General features: G+C 33.7%; 1 protein-coding gene and 1 pseudogene across 1 annotated transcript; one reads left to right on the top strand and one right to left on the bottom strand.

Moving 5' to 3' along the window:
• Positions 1 to 737: 737 nt before the first annotated feature.
• On the bottom strand, positions 738 to 7,157 carry LOC140770596 (uncharacterized; annotated as a pseudogene).
• A 3,398-nt stretch (positions 7,158 to 10,555) lies between these two features.
• On the top strand, positions 10,556 to 18,603 carry LOC140769517 (probable ribosome-binding factor A, chloroplastic). The gene is made up of 3 exons (XM_073110227.1): positions 10,556 to 10,963; positions 16,060 to 16,233; positions 18,345 to 18,603. The coding sequence occupies exons 1-3, from the start codon at positions 10,610 to 10,612 to the stop codon at positions 18,489 to 18,491; spliced, it is 675 nt and encodes a 224-aa protein (XP_072966328.1). The 5' UTR covers positions 10,556 to 10,609; the 3' UTR covers positions 18,492 to 18,603.
• Positions 18,604 to 20,520: the final 1,917 nt, after the last annotated feature.

The raw sequence follows: 20,520 nt of genomic DNA, 5'->3' as shown, positions 1-20,520 counted from the left end.
ACTACTGCTGCTAATGATGGAGATGCTGCTATTGGAAATGAGGTAGCTACTGGAACTGAGGCTACTGCACTGGTTGGTCTTCCATATGTCCTTGCATTATGCCCAACTTGGTTGCATTTTCTATACTTAATTATGGTGTAGTATTTTCTAATAGTACTTGGATTTTTAGGTTTGCTATTTCCATCATCTCCTCTTCTCCTCAACTTCTTAGGCCTGCTAGGTAGCCTTCGAATTTTTTATGCCAATATTTAGTCACAATTAGAATGTCCTCACGTAGACTAATCTGGAATAGAATTGATTATATGGCTATAGGTTCTAATAAATATGTCTTTATGATAGTAAGAACTAACATAATCTTCTGGTTGACTTCTATCAAAAAATATAGAAGCCACTGCATGAGAAAAAAGAATGCCACTTAAGTCCCATTCTTTACATGTGCACATGTGCCCTTGTAGGTCAATAATATAACTCCTCTTACATACCACCATAATTATTCTTGTTTTATTTTTAATAAACTTAAACTTATAACCTTCCTTAATATGATATTCCATTAGGAAACTCCTAAACTTGGCGGGTGTAGCAAATTTCATCCCATTTTGAAGATTGGGTTCTTATATATCTCTTTCTCCTCTAAATTCCGGAAAGCTAGGATTGCCACATTCATCATCAGAACCATGCAAGCTACGCATGTCGTCACTACTGTCATCTTCTTTAATTTTCCTCATTACTTGAGTTATCTATCCAAGGATGTCATCACATTTTGTATCATCGGTGCTATATTCATCATCTTCATCATCTTGATTCACATTCTTTTCATTCTCAGCTGGTTCACTCTTAGCTGGTTTATTTACAGTTTGTTCATTTATAGCTGGTTCATTCACAACTAGTTCATTCACAGTAGTAGCTTGAGTTAATGATTCTTCTTCAGTAAAAGCAGTCAATATTGTAGTAGTTTGACTTAAAAGCTCTTCTATGTTAACAGTACAATCCATAAAGTACATATCAATACTTTGTGAATCTGGAATTATACTAAACATATGAAGAATATCTTTATCATGAACTATCTCCACTAAACCCTCATCCAATGATGTCCCTAGCAGTAGATATATATTTTACAAATAGGTGTGCAACCAAATTGAACTGCTATATCCATAAATTCAATTACTGATATCTTATCTGAGTCCACAAAAGAATATGATATCTCCCCACCCATGTAGTGTTTGGGATCATGCAACATCTTACCCTCATAAAATATCCTCAAATTACGTTTACAATCAGCCATCTGCTATGCAAAGGATAATAAAATTAACTATCTGAATCACATTACATTATATGGGACCACATAACATGTGGAAAAATATCTCGTCTGCCAAAAAGAAGTAAAAATTAAAGCTTTAATATATATACCATGGGACCCATTTCTACAATTATGAACAAAGGCAGTTGTTAGTTGACACTATAATTAAGGGCAAGAGACCACAATGGTAGGGTTTGGGCAACAAATCCTGACACCCTTTGTCGTCTATTCTCCTTTATATCCCCTATAAATAGTTGAGATCAGCTGCTTTGGGTGGAGATATGCGTGGAGTAGTGGAGATATGCTCAAAATAGTGAAAACAAGAGATGAGTAAAGCTCGAGGTAAGGATGTGCTCATGACAGAGATAGGAGAGAAGGAAGAGATGAAGAGAGGAGAGGAGGACAACTGAGGGTAGGGATGTTACTTGGAGTAGTGAAGACGAGAGAGGAGGATAGCTCGGGATGAGGATGTGCTCGGGATAGAGAGAGGAGGGGAGGTACGCAAAGTGTGCTCGGGATGGAGAGAGGAGAGAGGAGAGGAAGAGAGGAGAGGAGGTGCACGGAGTGGTGGAGACCAGATGAGGAGGCGTGGGGTTGGTGGGATGTGCTTGAGGAGATCGTCGGGGTGCAAGAGAGGTCGGGGTGTGAGAGAGGAGAATGAAACAAATTTGGAGCAAAAGGGTATTAGGGTAGAAGGCAATAAAGGCATTTCAAAAAATAAATTTTATATTTAATTTTAGCTCTGCCACGTAATTAACCAGCCATATTGAGTGGAGGGACAACTTGGTTAATTCACTAATTCTATCAACGGCATCAGGGGGGTGGGATATTTCTAATAGTTCAGTGGGTCGTAGTGTACCAAAAAAAAATTTAGGGAGTCATTGTGGAAACGAGTGGTAGTTCAGGGGGTGAAAAGGGAATTATCCATAATTTCTTTACATCTGACTCCAAAAAGATCGCTTTTGAATTCAACAGTTATTTGCAATGTAAAAAAGATTACTGAAGTCAACTTTTAGTGTATTTGATATTGAATTATGCAATGAAAAGAAAGATTATTTTTGAGATCACCTTTATCTCCTAAATCATTATTTTGGTCATCTCTTCTTGCATTTGTCATTGCTAAATGTGCATTAATTGTTATACTAGGTATATTTGTTCTTGCCCAGCTTATATTATCAAGATCATTTGATTCGATATTAGTTGTATCTCGATTGTTATTAAAACTTTCAGAAAAATCCATCCCCACATCATCATCGTTAGTTTTTCTAGACATAATAAAAAGGTCTCTAGGTTTGGTCCCAACAACAATATGCCAATCTGCTTTAATAAGATCTTGAATGTAGAAAACTTGTTCAGCTTAAGAAGACCTAATAAATGGTTCATCAGATAAATTTGTGCCATTATTCAATAAATGTTTCAAGTTGACAAGAGTGTATTCATATTCAACTTTTTTTTATTCATCTGCCTTCTGAATGTACATCTACCCAATCATATTTAAATAAAACAACATTGCCTTTTCCATTATAGTCTAATTCTAAAATCTCCTTCAGAACTTCATAATATGTAAGATCTCCTCTTAAAGGGTTTTGATCTTTAACACTAGAAAAACTTGACGTGCTAGCTGTTACAACGACCCCACTGTTTTATGTTTTTCTTCTCTTCTCGACATCTTTTATGTGAAATCTAAAACATTAATTAGAAAACCTTTGTAACTCCTAGCCACCAAAAGAGGTCATATTGCCAACCACTTAATTTCCTCTATCACATTATTATTACCTTCGGCAACCAATTTGTCAACCTATTTAAGAAAATTATCATTTTATAAATTTAGTAATTAAAAGAAATATGAATTTAATATGTGAATTTATGTTTCATTTGTTCTTACATGGGATCTAAACCATTCTATGAAAGTATTGTTATGAATTTGCTCTATGTCTCACCTTCGTGAACTGTGATTTTATGTTTTGATTTCATTGAGATGCTTTCTGCATAAAACATGAATTATTAAACATGAAAAGTGAAAAGAAAAGGTGACAAGGAAAAGTGAGATAAAAATGTCCAACTTACACAAGAAAAGGGTTGATAATCTCATAATTGAACAGCGCATATCTATGTGCTTGTGCTAAAGTTGTATAATCCAATGTGATTTGCCATCATCTAGAGAATGACCACCAAGTGATAAAAATTATTTTGGAGCATAATTCTCTAAAGAAATTGCTTAATTCTAATGGTATTGAGTTGATATTTTTTGGCAAAATTTTTCTTGCAGCTAAAGGAAGTAATTGTTGTATTAAGATATAATTGTCATGAATTTTGAGACTTAATTTTTTTTTTCTTTGACACACACATGATTTGAAATATTTGATGTATAGATATCTCAAAACTTTATTTCTTTCAACACCTTACAGAGTAACTCTTTCTCCATTCTACTCAAAAAAAAAATGATGGTGGAAGATATGTTTTATTATCTCTTGCTATTGGATGTAGATAATGTCTTATGCCTATTTCCTGAAGGTCAAGACGAGCTTTCATATTATTTTTTGATTTTTCTTTCAAATTTAGAAGGGTATAAAGTATGTTGTCACATGTATTCTTCTCAATATGCATAACATCAAAATTGTGATGCAATAGTAATGTTTTTCAATATGGTAATTCAAAGAAAATACTTTTTTTCTTCCAATTATATTGTTGACGCGTGACATCTCATTGTTCACGTTTTTTTTTTCTGAATTTGATTATTATTATGCTTCCCAAAATTATTGACTACATCTTTCACTTGTTCTAGAATATTTGATCCTAAAAGCCAACAGGTGCTTTTGCATGGTCACTATTAACATTAAATAAAACTACATTATGTCAAAATTTATGAGTACTATATATAACAAAATTTTCTACCATGCTTCAAATATTTTGAGCAAGTATCCTTATTACAAAAAAGATAAGCAAGTCGACCTTTGGTACTCCACTCAGATAAGCATGCATAACCTAGAAAATCACTAATTGTTCTTAAAATTGCAGCACGCATTTGGAAGCTCTGGCCGCAAGATGCATCAAAAGTTGACTCCCGCAATCCACAATTCTTTCAACTCATCAATCAAATGTTGCATATACATGTCAATATCATTTCCAAGTGATGATAGATCAGTTATAAGTAAAGAGAGAATGAGATATGATTGTTTCATGCACATCCATGAAGGTAAGTTGTATGGAAGCAAAATAACAGGCCATGTGCTATGTGCAATACTCATTATTTGAAATGGATTAAAGCCATCACCTGCTAGTCCTAGTTAGCCATTATGAGATTCAATTAAGAACTCTTGTTGTTAGTAGTCAAAGTCCTTCCAAGCAGGGAAATCAGTAGGATGTCTTAGCATTCCATCCTTAGTGCGTTCTTCGCTATGCCATCTCATGTTGGATGCTGTTTTGGATGACATGAATAATTTTTAAAGTCTTGACTTAAGAGGAAAATATCTCAATACCTTCGAAGGGACTCCGCGACAATTTTTTTCCTATTTTTTTCTTGTTCAATAGATTTTCAAATATTTCCATCTAGAAGCTCTATATATATATATATTTTATATATATATCATGATGATTCATTGGCAAGCTCCTTTCTATATAAAATATAATTTTTGAACATGCATCGATCATCTCATATCTTAGGCCCATGATCTTGTTTATCTCATAAAAGTTACTTGGCAAAGTTTCACTATCAAATAGTGCATTTTTTAGCAATAGAAAAAGCATATCAAAACTTTTGTTACTCCATTGTTTGTTGCATTGCAGTTGAATTAGAAAGCCTTGGAGGTGTGTAAGTGATTAGGCAATGAAAAAGAAATGGATGCATAAAATAAGAATCATAAGATAATACTTCAAACATGTGATTAGATATAGACAATCAAACTAGAAGTTGAAGAGAAATAACTTAAATTATACAATGATCATTTAAGTGGAATTTAAAGGCTTTATCTTCGATCTACCAAACTTGACCACAAACAAAGAATATTTTTTTCCCATCACTTACCTTTACCACAACGCCTAAACAGAGATGCAAGGGACCAACGAGTATTGCGACCGACGAGGGCTTCGACCGCGATGGCTACGACCGGCGAGAGCTACGATAGAACGAAAAGCTACGACGGCGAGGATTGTGATCGACGAAGGGTGCGATTGGTGAGGGATGGGACCGGCTAAGGCTACCGCGGTGGCTAGGTTGAAGAACTATTTTGAGGAAGATGATCAGTAATTGGGAATTGAAGAGATATCCCAAGATTTGGGATATATGGGTTGCTACATGATCTTTGATTGATTTGGATCAATTGATCCTAAAGTAATTCATGACTGAAATTGATTCCAAATTATATTTGGAAATCGTGAATCCTCTAATCCCGCAGCAAATATGTTGTAGGAGCTAATTTATTTAAATGTCTCCCAGCATTTCTAAGAAACGCTGGTATAGTTAATCTTTTATGTTGGCATTTCTATGCACATACCGTTATATTATATAATTTATTTCGACGTTTGAATATAATGTCATTATATTATATTTTTATCCTGGCATTTATATAAACGTCGATATATTCTATAATTTCTCCTGGCATTTGAAATAAACATCACCATAATCCCAGCATTTTGAATAAACACCACTATATCCTTTATTTATTGCGGTGTTATTTAACAAACAATAGGATAGTCTCCGAATTTTATTGATATTTCTTTAAACGTCACCATATATGCCAGGAAAAGTGATGGGTGTCGTAAGTTAAACATTTTTATCGACGTGTAATTTTAAGCACCAATAGATACTAATTTATATTGATATTTATTATACATGCTAATAAATAAACATTGGGAAAAACCTATTTTGGCATAGTGACTAAAAATGAAATCCTTTGTGACGGTAAAATTATAATCTACATTAGCGATCTCGTATTCGCCTCGAAACAATTTAGCATGAATTTTCAATCGAACTAAGATTGAAAGCAAAACAAGAAATTTTAGACGATATCAAGTCAAAATCACTTATACTTTGACTTAAAACCATCTCAAATCCACCATCTACAAATTAGAGCTACACTTCCTCTCCACAGAATAACACTGCACTCCCTCCCTAGATTTTGGGAGGAAGGGATAGTTAGAGAAAAAAAGGATTTAAGGGAAAAGGGTTTTTTATTTTATTTTACTTTTTTTTTTTTTTTTTTTTTTTAGTAAGTAGATTGGACTTTAGCTCAATATTTTTAGGGTTTTTTTTTATTTGAGCAAGTATATTGGACTTTAATTTTTTTTAGTTTAGCCCAATTTTTTGCCTTTTTAGTATTTTTTAGTGGCATTTCGTTAATTCCACTAAACATATATATTTAATGATATTAAATAATAAGTGTAAATAAAATATATATTTTGTGGCATTAAGCTATGAGTTTGTTATAATGATTGATATGCCAACAATTTTCAACTAGTGTAGCTAAAAGAATATATTTAACCAAAATTTTGTTTGCGCAGCTTTTTACCCGTCCAATTTGTTAGCATTTACATTACTGACATTTTCCTAATGAACAACCTTAAATAATAAGTGTAGATGAAAATACATATTTTGCAGCATTAAGCTATGAGTGTTGTTATAATAATATATAGGCTAGCATTTTTTGTCTAATCCCCTAAAAGAATATATTAGCAGCATTTATATGTAATGCTATTAAGAAAGTGTCATAAAATTATAACATTGTTGTAGTGAGATTCAGCTTTTATCCATTGAAACCACCACCGGTATTTTCAGCAACGCCTCATCCTTCTTAAATTTCTCAGATTTCTTCACTAGAATGCGAAGATACCCTGATGTTATCAACTTTTTATTTACTTCCATTTCTTTCCTTTAATAACCAAATGAGTGATGTTTGATTTTGCCACACGCAAAACACATTATCGAGCTTCGACAAATTGCAAACCAATGACCCTTCCCCCACACCGAAAGCAAATCAATTTTTTCTACTATGTCTTCTTCTCCGCACTCCCCTAGGGTTAACTAGTGAGATATGTTCCTCTATTTTCCTTCCCCTTTATTGAAGCATATTGAAAATGTTTGGTTCTTGATTAAGATACAAATTTGACATGACCAAACCATTTTGAATTGTATCATTTTTAGTCTTTGTTTTACAAAAATAAGATAACTTTTGGCAAATGCGTTTGAACGCGATCGAAGTTCGTTCAAACACAGTGTATAAATGTTTGAATTGCGTTCGCATAACCGATCTTGTTTGAATTGTGTTCGCAGTGTATAAATGTTTGAATTGCGTTCGCAGTGTATAAATGTTTGAATTGCGTTCGCAGTGTATAAATGTTTGAATTGCATTTGAACGCGATCTTGTTTTACAAAAATAAGATGACTTTTTGGCCGTTCGAACATGGTCGAGGGGCGTTTAACTGCACGTCAGTTAAGTTGTTTAGTATTATAACTTGTTTAAATTATGACATAAATTTAAAAACTAAAAACTAAGAATTAAAATTTTATTATATAACAAAAGGATAAATGAGTCTTCTTTTCAAATGAAAAATAATCACATTGATATCGTATAACAATTAAAAGTTAAAGTCGAAATACTAACGCATGATCAAAATTAATTCAGCTTGCACATTAAAGTGAAAATCCTTCTCAATTGATAATTATTATTTTAACTTATTTAGTATAATCAAAATAATATAGTTAATTAATTTATTTATTATTATCAAAATTAAATAATAAACCATTAAAACAATAGATCTAGCATAAACCATTTTGAAGTTTTTTCTTTTTTTACTCCAGTTCATGGAACAACTTTTCTTGGAGTTTCTCATTCTTCTTGCTTTTCTTTTTTCCTTTAAATTTTAGGTTTTTCTTTAAAAATTTGTAAGACTCTTTTTAAATAAGACATTGTAGATAGCTTGAATATCTATGTAGTTGTCCTCATCATTCTATTTTTTCAACCTATTCATCTAGAAAAAAAAACTTGCAAGAATCGTCAATAAATAAAGATAAAATATCTATCCAGATTAGAGTTAGATATGGAGTTATTTGAGGCAAGCCAAGTAACTTTTATATATGACATTTCTTGTCTAATGAACTCATAAAATTTTCACGTACTTGTAAAATATGTCATATTCTCACGAGCCGATCAAAAACTTTTGTGTCATTATCGGTTAATAAATTTTGTGGTCCAATAAAACTCATAATTGTAGAAATCATATGATAGAATCTAAACTATAGAAAGCTTAAAAAAAACCGTTTCTAAATGGCTACTCTAAAATAAGACAATTTTGCTTTGATACTAATTAAAATTAGAGAGTAGAGGAGAAATAAAATAAGCAAATTCAAGAAGACACTCAAAAAGTAAAACACAAGGTTTTTAATATGGAAAAACCCCTCGACAAAGAGAGGAAAAAGTCAAAGATTTGTCCAAACTAAATCAATTTATTCTATTGAAATCATAGAAATAAGAATCACTTAAAAACCCATAGATACTTTGATGTTGAAGTGTTAAAGTCAATTTGTTAGTAGCACTTAGTCGTTATTATCACGATGTTTTGGTTTCACATCAACTGAATATTCGGATGGGGATAAAAAAAAAATTAAAATAATAGAACAAAGTTAAAATGGGGAATAACAGTAAATATCCGATGTTGTGGCAATCATCGAAGGGTGGCGGATGGCAAGGGTGGTGGTGGATGGCCATATAGTAGGATGGCTATTAGAGAAAGATGGTGACTAGGGTTTAGAAGCTTTGGAGGTTCTATGATTATAATCTATTTCTAGAAAGATAAAGACGATATAATGACCATGATAAAATAGTAATGCAATAATAAGAAAATAACTGAATTTAATTAATTCTCAATGCTTGGATACTTGGATGAATAAACAAAGAAGCTCACGCCCTCTATATATAGAGGTCAGAGTCATACTCGGACTTAGCCTTAAAGTTTATATGACTCGAACTAAGACTTGCCTTAAAAACTTACATAATTTAATTGAACTTACTTTAAAGACTTACTTGACTTAACTAGACTTGTCTTAAGGATTTTTATGATTTATTTAGATTTGCCTTAATGGCTCACATGACTAAACTAAACTTACCTTAAAAGCTTATATCATGAAATAATTAAAAAATAAATAGATTCGATCCATCGAGCCTAATGTCCTCATCGAGCCTAATGTCTTAATGTCTTAAGGATTTTTATGATTTATTTAGATTTGCCTTAATGGCTCTAATTTGACTCGGATCATATCAGCAATTAATTACTCCACATGCAAATAAATTGCCTTTGCATATGGTTTGAAACCTAGCTACAAATTGCTCCTCTAAACTCTAATGATAGTCCATGTTGTTCATCTAAAGTGCTATAAGACATATGTGGAAGAAAACAAGCACTCAAATAAATTTTTGCTCCTCAAATTTTATGGAAAAATAAGCTTCTTTAACTTGAGGGATCATTGATCTCCTGGATTGGATGAATGCTTTGTAAATACCTTGGGAGCTTTCCCATATATCTAAATAATATCGATATAATTTTAAATAACAAATATATGATAAAAATATGCATTTGTTCAATAATTTGTTATCCTTTTATCATTTAAAATCCAATTGGTATTATTTATATGCATTGGAAAATTTATTTAATACTTTACAACTTTATTTCTAATAAGAGTCTTCAAGTCAACTTTTCGGTTAGTCAAATATGATAAAAAAAAATAGAGAAAATACATTTTGCCTCCTATAATTAGGTATAAACTTATTTTACTCTTCTATAGTTTTATTTGTATCACTTTACACTCTTATACTTATATTCAAACTGAAACCATTACTTTTTTCATTATATTTAACCAATCTATAAGTCAATTTGAAAATATATTTTAGAGATAAAGTTGTCGATAGTTTGACAAACCTTTCGCACCGAAAATAATATTGATAGAATTTTAATAATAAAAATATAACAAATATATTAAAGGTATGTGTATTTTTGTCATATTTTTTATGGTCTAAAATCATATTATATTAATAAAAAAATAGTGATTTCAGTTTAAATGGTGAAGTTAATTTAAATGGTGGAGTTAATTTAGGCGTAACTATAGGGGTATAATATAATTTCAAAGATCATAAGCGGTTTTAAAATTTGATCTACGCTTGCGGTTCCGGTGTACAACCGGTGACCACGAACCGCGACCTCCAGAACACTCGTATGCGAGTATAAAGACAATAAAAAGAGAAATGAGAGGAAAACTAAAAACAAAACTTTCGCCTAATCCTCTCCGACGCTATTTAATCCCTCCCCCACCATATCCCACAAATGCAAAGCATAATGCTACTGCATCCTCCACCATCATCTCCTCCTCTTCCCCTCTCCTCTCTCCACTCCACCCTCATCCATGGAGGCCTCCATCTCCACTTCCGTCTCAACCTTCATCCATGGAGGAACCCCTCAACTAAGGGAGGGCCAAGAAGGAGAGGCGAGGTGAGGTGCATGGCGAACCAGCGTAGGGTTCGGATGGTGGCGAAGCAGATTCAGAGAGAGCTCTCGGATATGCTTCTCAAGGATAAGGTTCTCCAGTACGCCGTCCTCCCCGAGGCTTCCCTCGGAGCCGATCGCTATCTTTCCTCCCTCACCACTATCAGCGACGTCGAAGTCTCCGGTGATCTCCAGGTGCCCTTTTGTCTACCCCTTGTTAAGAAAGGCGTCAGATTTATTGGTTTCTATCTAATGATGTTGTGGAAATGCCAACTTTGTTGCAAAAGATGCAAACTGTAGCTCAGAGATTGCACTTTTGAGAGTCGGGGTTACCCATTGCTGGTGTTTGTTTAATTGAGATTATAAAAAAAAAATGTCTGGAGTATGATGCTGATGTATGCACCATAAATTGTCCTGGTTGGAACGAGTAACCGTATTGTCTTAGGAGCAGCTCAGTTTTGGATTATGACTGGTGTTAGTTCTCGTGTTTGTAAAGAGTTATGTTGTTGCCATTTGATGGCACTGCCATATGTTGTGTAGTTTAAATGTAAAGCTGGTATTTGGTCAAGTTAGTGCTATTTGCAGAGGATAAGACGCTATCTGCCAAGCAATGATCTTAGGATGACAAAAATACTGGGCTGGAGCCTAAAGGGATTAAGAAAGGGCCTTGCAGTTATGTTTTAGATAGTGTTTTTCTGCAATTTCAGTGCCTTTTCCTCAAATTATAGAATAAAGGGGCCACGAACGATCTTTTATTAGATTGTACTTAGATTGAACATTCCTATTAGCTCTTCCTCTGATATATATCTCCTAGAAAGAGTAAGAATTTCCACCGAGGCCGCCATCCTCTCTATTCTTCTACAATTCTAGACTTCTTACTTTTGTGATTATTTTGAGTTGTTTCTCATTTTTAACAGGTTAAAACATTGCTAATGAGATGGGACTTCGAGACACCTGTCTTATAATTGTTAAGGCTGACCCTATCTTTTGTAAATTTGCCTTTGGGTTGGTACTTGGCATCAATGTCACGAGGATTTAGTATAGTCAATGATATAAGTGGTCAGTTCTTCTGTAGAGCCCTCTAAACTTCAAATTATGCTATATAAATATTAGAATCTATTGTTCATTTCTGTAAGGGTCCATTTTCATTGGCCTTTTGACAATTGTTTTGTAAAAACATTGTTATATGATAAGAAAAACTACAAAGTTTGAGGTTACATAATACATCTTATTTGCCTTTGACATCATTTTAATTGATAAATCTAAATAGCATTTACTAATGAATTTGAAGTAGAATGAATTTAGAATCATAAGCGATGTTCTAAAAGATGCACATCAGGTATGTAGTGGCCAAGGGGCTTCATGGCGTGAGGCAGATTGAAACATTTGCAAATAGTAGTTCGATGATGTTTCTACAATTCTAAAAATAAACTTGTGAATTTACTAGTTTTCATCTTTTGTATCTTAATCAAAATAAAAAGGAGAAAGAACAAAAAAAGAAGTGTCTACTGTAGAAAAGTTTTGCAGTCATCTACAACCCCAAGTGCAAGAATCCAATTAGTTACCATTATTAAGATAAACTTATATTCCAATTACAAATATCAAAGAATTTTATTATCACAAGATAAGAAACTCAGATAAAAATCATTCAAGTATATATTAAAATTTAATTAGCAGACAAAATTGAAATTTTTATTAAGATTTAAGATGGTACAAATTGAGAAAATGGGGAGAAAAATTTAGTTATTAATGTTGGTGCTCAAAGCAGTAAAATGAGCCGCTGTTAGTCTGCTGTGGCTGGCTGTTATTTAGTCCATTGTGGCAAGCCGCTAAGGCCGCCGCGCCTTTCCAACCTACTGCGCTTAGTGTAGCATTTAGAGGGCTAATCTGCCATGATGGCTGCCACAACCTTCTTTTAGAACACTGATAATAAGGTTTTAGAATATGTAGATGTAAAAGCGCTCTTATGGGTTGCACTTTCAGTAGATTAAAACACCAAAATGGAGAAAGAAATATACTTGATGGATAGGTACTTGAAAGGCAGTATTATTGTTTCCCCAAACTTAATCCAATCAGGAAAGGGAAATGAGAATGTTGAAGTGTTGAGTAGGATTATTGGATATACAAAATAAGCAATGTCAATAGTAGGCAGAAGTTGCAGTATCATCAAGAGGATAATTAAGTGAGACTTGATTAATATGGTTTTTTCATGTTCAACGAAGACCACATTGTGCACTAAGATAAAGGATTGACTTTTCTTAAGTAGAAGATTCTTTGGGAGGGAGGGAAAGACCAAAGCTAATATAGGAGAAATTTGTAGGAAAGGAAATAATACAACATGTTTGAATGCAAATTGTTGCAATAATTAGAGATGAATGGAGGAAAAACGTTTGATAGCTGACTTTGAATAGATGGAATTGGAATAAATCTTGGTGGTGGTGGCTGTTTTATTGTGACCTCATATGACGTTATTAACATTGATAAGCCTAAACCATTCGATGAAAGAATTAACCAAGAGGTGAGTGGAAAGGACTCTGATTAACCTATACAGATATCTATAATCCTAGAATGGCTTGTACTTGTTCCTATAGGATCTGTTGCAGCATGAACAAAATTTAAGTGTGCTAAAATTTTAATAATATTAGTCACCAAAGGATGGTGAAAAGAACTTCTGATTTTAATGATCTCTTTACACAGCTAGAGCATACATAAACCAAGTTGCCAAATGAAGGCCAATTCCAGATGCTAGGAGAAAAAAAAATTGTAGGACTGCAAAAAAGTTGAAATACTATGATTAGAACAAAAGGAGAAACTATACGTGGGTTGGCAATTTTGAATAATCACACAAATGAAAGCATAGTATCTTTTTAATTGGGTAAATTACATTTTATCCCCTACAATTTTGGCAAAATTTAGTGTGCCTTTCTGAACTTTCATTTCTAACATTTGGGCCTCTTATATTCTAATGTCTGTACAATTGCTAGTTTTCCCATCCAAAGATAAAGGTAAAGACAATTTCCTACAAGAACCATCAAGGCTTTGTCTTTCTTGCCCTTTATCTTCTAAATGATATGAGATTTGCTATCTTCAATATAGATATGATGAGAATTTGGGATGAAAGATGTGTAAGAATGAAAATTTCCACAAAATCATTCATTTACCAATTGGTTATTGTAAACTAAAAAGGGGCATTTTGATCTTTTTTCTTTAAAGTATGTCTTTATGAAATTGCATAAATGTCAGAATCACAAGGAGTTGTAACAAAAAGAAGTTTAAGGAGTCAGTTTGAATTTATATTTTCCTGTTTTTTAATCAATTGATTCTATTCATAGGTAGCATGCATTTCAATCCTAGTATGTTAAGTCCAAGCTATGTGAACGAATTCTTGTATGCTCATTCAACATGTCTTTGATTACGATACTTAAAATCATATTATAATTTGAAGAGATATTACTTCATGATAATTCTCCCAAAGTTGTGTACTCTACTTATTGTTAGACCGTGAAACAAAGAAAGGTTTGTAAAAGATAAAGGCTTTATGTTTCTCCAACTTGAGATAAGCTTTTACAACCTTGAGGCATACCCAGTGACTAGGAAAATGTTAAAGCCGTTGTTTTGAAAAGCGGTTACATAGGCAGTGGCAGTGTGCATTATGCGGTCCATATCTGTGGATGTACTATTTAATTAGTGCATATGTACTTGCATGTGGTCTTCCTACATACTGCATATGTATATTACATATGTACATGTTAATTGTAACATGTATTAATATATCATATATTTTATCTCTATAAAATTTATTGCTAATTAGTATTTTGTTGGAAGTACTGTTGGTTTATTTGAGTAATCAATTAAATAATCATCTTAGTGGACAGAGTTTGATGTAGATAGTTCATATCATGGATGACGGGTGCCGGTGGCCGGCACGGTCCGTGCCTGTGACACGGCTATCGTTGGTTCATATACCTATTATACCTATTCATTGTTTTAGTACTAATAAATATCAACATACTACATACTTAGACTGTGTGAATATTTACATTGATGTCTATGAAAATGAGTTGGTGCTATTTATGCTCACTTACTTCTAGCATATCTTATTTTCTTAAACAATGCTCACTGATAAAACAACTTTATGTTCTGAACATAGAACTCCAAAATAAAGGAACCAGACTAGCTAATTTAACTAGGAATTGGTGCAACTCATAATTGACTTTTAGTGTCCATCTCTACCTTTCCCTGCAAAAGAACGACCTAGTGTTATAGATTCATATGGAAGTAGAGTTTCTTCCTTGAAGAAATATATTTGCTATCCCTTCTGTCTGCCATGACGAAAGAAAAACTCAAAATGAATTGCTTGTATAAATTTGGTGCCCTTATCTTAGTTATATGTTAGTAAGTCCTCACAGTTTTGATAAAGAATATTCACTGGTAAGTGTATTTCCTGCACATTTACTTTCTGATGATTCTGATGTCCCTCATGTTACACTTTCCATATCAGACTTTTTGTTGCTCTTTCATAAGAGTAGTTAATATGCCCTTTTTTATTTGTGATCTCTACAAGGCAGAAATATCTGATATGTATTGATATTACACTATGGACAAATTATAAGATCTCTAAGAGCTTTGGATTGATCAAAGGTTAAAACTTTAGTTTAGAATGATGTCAAATTGCAGGGGATTCCTTTGATTATTGACAAGTCTGGGTCCTTAATTTCAATACTTTTGAAAAGGATAATGAGATTCTTATCTTTTTATGCCCTTTTTTTCTTTATCTGGAAGAAACTTTATCTCATTGATTTCATCTTAAGAGGAAGACAGGAAGGGGAATCAGTGAAACAAAACTAACCTCATCAGCTTAACTAATTACATCTCCTCGAACTTCACTGGAAGTATTACTCAAGTATTAAAACTTGAGCCCACCTCAAGCTAACAAGATAATTGAGTTCTGCTTACAAGAAATTTGGTCCATCATAATCAATTATTGTGAACAAATTAACTTCTTTTTTGTAAACCATGCTGTTCAAGCTTTTTTCCATGTAAAACTTAGTACGATATGAAGATTGGGTTTTGCTTGTTTAGTTTATACAACACCTGAGGTTGAGCAGGACCTGAGCTGTTCCTGAGCTGTCTCAGAGCAGCCCATTGCAATTGTATCCTGAATAAATTTACATACACAAAACTTCTTTTGGTCACATCTTTTACTGGAATGTTGAAGTACTACAATTTACCCTCTAAAACATTCGAGTACAATACTTAAGTAATAATTCTTTTGTTTTCAATGGTTTTAGGTTGTTAAGGTATATGTATCTGTTTTTGGAGATGAAAGAGGTCGAGAGGTAGCTATTGCTGGATTGAAATCAAAAGCCAAGTATGTGCGAAGTGAACTTGGCAGGCGGATGAAGTTGCGACTGACTCCTGAAATTCGTTTCATTGAAGATGAGTCTTTAGAGCGAGGGAGCAGGGTAAGCTTTACATATCACTTTATGAAGACCAACATTTTCTGTGAAAGCAGAAGTTTCATCTATTTAGCACATTGGTCATTTTCTGATACCTTATGGAAGTCCTATTAGCCGCCTTTTGTTTTCCCTCAACAAATCTTATGATGTCTATATAAAGTATTCTTGTTAGCTCTTATGTATTAATGATTAAGAAAATACTTCAGATAAGTTGTCATGAAAGGTAGTTTTTGGCTTTTTTCTGATGGATAAATTGAAGTTACTTGAGTATATCATATCAGTAGTTACGATGATTATTTTTCAATCAAGCAAAATACAAATGTGCATAACTGCACTACCTATATAGGCAATTATATGTATCTGTGTACTAAGTACATGCACTACCTATTTCTAATATATTGTATCCTGTTTTTCAAGATTTGATATTTCATGTATCTTTTCCAAGGTTCTCATGTCCTTGTACATGCTTCATAGAGTGAGAAATTCTTTGATGTTGAGAGCACACCTCATAATATTAAGTTAAGAAAAAGAAATTTTATAAGAGAACTAAGACAATCATAAGATTTATGTATTTGAATTTTTGGGATCGCAAGGGATTTAGGGCTTCGTAAAGTGGACTCTATGTTGGTCTAGTAGTATTAGGGGCTAACAGGTTATTGGTTCAGGTTTCTAATCATTCCATCAGAAATACGGACCTGTTAAACTGGGTTGGGCCCAGCCATGGCCATTTCTTTTTCTTTTCTTTTTTCTAATATTCATTTTCGGATACTTATTGCGTGTCCGACACATGTCGGAGCCATGTCCAGCATGTGTCGGCATCGGACACGACCACACCTTAGGTTTTGGTGTGTTAGTGTTCTTGCTTCCCAGGTAAAATGTTTAAGTGGTTTCACTAGGAAGGAGAGTAAGAAATATATTTATTTTTGGATTAGGAGGATCAGCAACTGTGCATAAGATTTCAACAGATTGGTAAGATGGGTTGGATATGTGCATGTAGCGCACCAGTAAGGAGGCTTTACTTAATTTAATCAACAGACCCTCAATAGGGAGAGAATGATAAAAAAGGATAGCAAGGAGAAGAGCTGATGGATAAAAAGTGGGCTAAAGCTTGGCCTGAAATCTTACCAGACCGTTTCAAACCTTTTCTCTCCATTTTGGCTGAAACAGCCTGAAATGAACTATTCTATCTCGAATTATAGGTCTTCTTGTTTTAGGGATATTTCTCTCATCCCTTGGAACTAATTAGTTTAAATAGATTTGTTTTGAGCAGAATTTGAAACTTCGGAACAAAGCCTAGTGGCAGTTGTTACTTGTTAGAAGATTTGAATGCATCACAGATGGTTAGCACAGAGCAGTCATTGAGGGGGCATAGTCGGAGGTGCAGATAGTTCAAGAAAAGGAAAAAAGAGAGGATTAAGGGATGGGTTGGTTTAATAAGTACTTAGTAAATGAAGAGAGAGGTCATTGCCTTACATTAGATCAAGGTTCACTGTCGAACAGCAATGGAATAATAAAGAAATAACTCAACAAGTTGTGCATATATAATTAGGCCAGGTCAGCTTGTGTCATTGGATAAATTTGGATCTCACATGCGATTTTTACTGATATTTTGAGTTTAGATTGGGTTAGCAACCAAAATTTTTCTAACCAGATGCAGGCTTTCTGGTAAGGCTTAAATACAGATGAAATGAAGAACCAACCTCTTGGCAGGCTTGTGAACTTTATAAGAATATGGTTTTTGTGCCTAAGCTGACTCTTAAAGGACCTTTAAATTTCTATTTAGTGACAGCATTACCTGTCTATATCTCAAGTTACACTTCTGAATCATGTTTTGCTATTCTTCTAAGATGTAGCTGATTTGTCCATTGATTCAAGCATTTTTACAGCTCCATATTTATGACTGCATCATAGTAAGGATATGCAAAGTTCATGTTATATACGAACAACAGGCAGCATTAGATTGAAACTGTTTTAAATGAGATTGAGAAGCTAGGGATGTTAAACAATATATTCCAAATGCTGTTGTTACCTTCATTACAATAGAAAATAGTGACTCGATTACTGCCAGCATTTTGCAGCACTGAAGACACTACCTCTTGATTTTTTGTCCCCTTCAGGTGCTCGCTATATTGGATAGGTTAAAGGATGAAAAGAATTTTGCTGAAGGACAAGATGCAGAAGAACCATCTGAACAATCCAATGTATCTGAAGAAGATGACTGGGACAAAGATGAACCAGATGAGGGCATTGTCTATGTAAAGTAGCATTGTTTATTGGAAACTTTTGTAATCTGTATATGGTTTCACAATTTAGCAGTTCAGTTTTTTAAAACATTCAAAAGATGATCAGAAAATGAAAATTTATATTTTGAAGGCATTTAGGTCCTCGACCAAGCATTTACATTCAGGCGGCAATTAAATTCAATATTTTAGCTTTTCTTACATATATAAGAAATTCAAATTTTCATCCAATTTTTTTAATATCGTGGTAAATTATTAAAGCTATTGACTGGGTTCCACCTTGCTATGTTTTCATAAGACTGTGCTAGGCCTTACTGAGAGATTATTTTTATGGCTTTTAATCCTAATCTTTTTGTTCTCCACTGAATACTTGTAGTCTCGTTTCTATTTAGTCCAAGGATTTGTGCAGATAAACAGAGAGAAAAGAAACAAAATCAACTATGTAATTTCCCACATTATCGACAACAATCGGGTCGGATTTTGGTCAGGTCAACTTTACTTTGATAAGAATACGACTCGATTAATAAACGGGTTATATTTGATAAATACAAACACCACTTGATTAATAAACCGGTAATACGAACATGACCTGATTAATAAACGGGTAACACGATCCGTTTAACCCGTATAATTAAACGAGTTGTGTTACCCCAACACGTTAAGACGACTTATTTAACCCGTTTAATATAAATCCTATATAAAATTCAATATTTACTGATTTTTCATATATAAATTATTTATTATACAAACAAAATAACCTATTTTCAACTCAAAACTCATATAACATTAAAATTACATTCTAATAATTGACCATTACAAAAACCCATACAAATATAAAATAGATTTAGAACAAATTCCAACTCTTAAATGGTGTATCATACAAACAAAATAATATACTTTCAATTCAAAACTCATACAACATCATATTATATCAACTATCACTGTGCTACAAACCAGATTTGGAACAATCCGTTTGTAGGATGATCCTGAGATTTTGAGGGTAGTAATCTCGGAAGTCTCGGATCTAATGACTTTAGAATGAAGTCAATTAGAGATCCGGATAGAAAGTTATGATTAAATAACCAACGTTGTGGTGGTCGTCGGAGGATGGTAGACGGGCGTAAGTAGGGTGGCTGCTGGTGGAGGAAGGTGCCTGGGGTTTGGAAGATCGAGATACTTCTACGGCTATGATCTACTCCTAGAAAGATAAAGGCGATCTAACGACTACTATAAAAGATAAGGATGAAAATATTAATTTGGCTAAACTCATATTCATTCAATGATTATTATCAACGCATGTCCACTCCTATTTATAGGAGTAAAAATCTTTAGCTGATCGGATCCACATGCGAATTTTCTAATTTATTTAAAATTTAAAATAATAAGATAAAACTAAGTAACTAATTTGACTCGACTTAACCCATGTGGTCGAATATTAAAAATCCACCACACTTCTGACACCTTGTCTTCAAGGTGACTAGTTTTTCACGTCCTTGTACTCATATAATTTGTCGTGCCAATTAGTGGATTCGGGTTCATCTTCCTCGAGTTCGCGTAAGAACATGATGTGGGCTAATTAGCGCTTGCATTTATGACCAGGGGTAAATCGGTCATCACAGTAAAAACATAAGTCTTTTCTTCGGTGCTCTTCTAAGTTGTTGGGTAGAAAGCGACAAGATCATCTATCGGTTAGGGTGATCTGTCGGCGCAGGCTGAGTCAGGGCAAATGCCGTCTCCAGTGAGTCGTGGGCTTGGGCCATCTTTCTTCTCTCCTCCTTACGAATTTGGTTCAACTGATCCAACTTGAACTCCATCAAAATAGCTAAGGAGAAGGCCTCATTAGGAGTTGTGGGCCTCAAAGGACCTCAACTTGAATGTCAAGCATGAGCCTACTAATGAAAGTACTCTTCAGGGCTGAGTTAGACCAGTTAGTGACCTTGTTTTAGATTCGCTCAAACTCCTCCTGGTAAGCTCAAATTATTGTTGATTGAGTCAGCTTAGTCAACATGGCCTGAAAGTCCTTGTACTAGGTCAGACTGAACCGAGCACAAAT

The sequence above is a fragment of the Typha angustifolia genome, chromosome 11 (assembly GCF_048772165.1).
Source record: "Typha angustifolia cultivar Huaian chromosome 11, ASM4877216v1, whole genome shotgun sequence".
NCBI lineage: Eukaryota > Viridiplantae > Streptophyta > Magnoliopsida > Poales > Typhaceae > Typha > Typha angustifolia.
The sequence above is the reverse complement of the archived record's forward strand: the minus strand, read 5'-3'. Positions and strand labels throughout refer to the sequence as shown.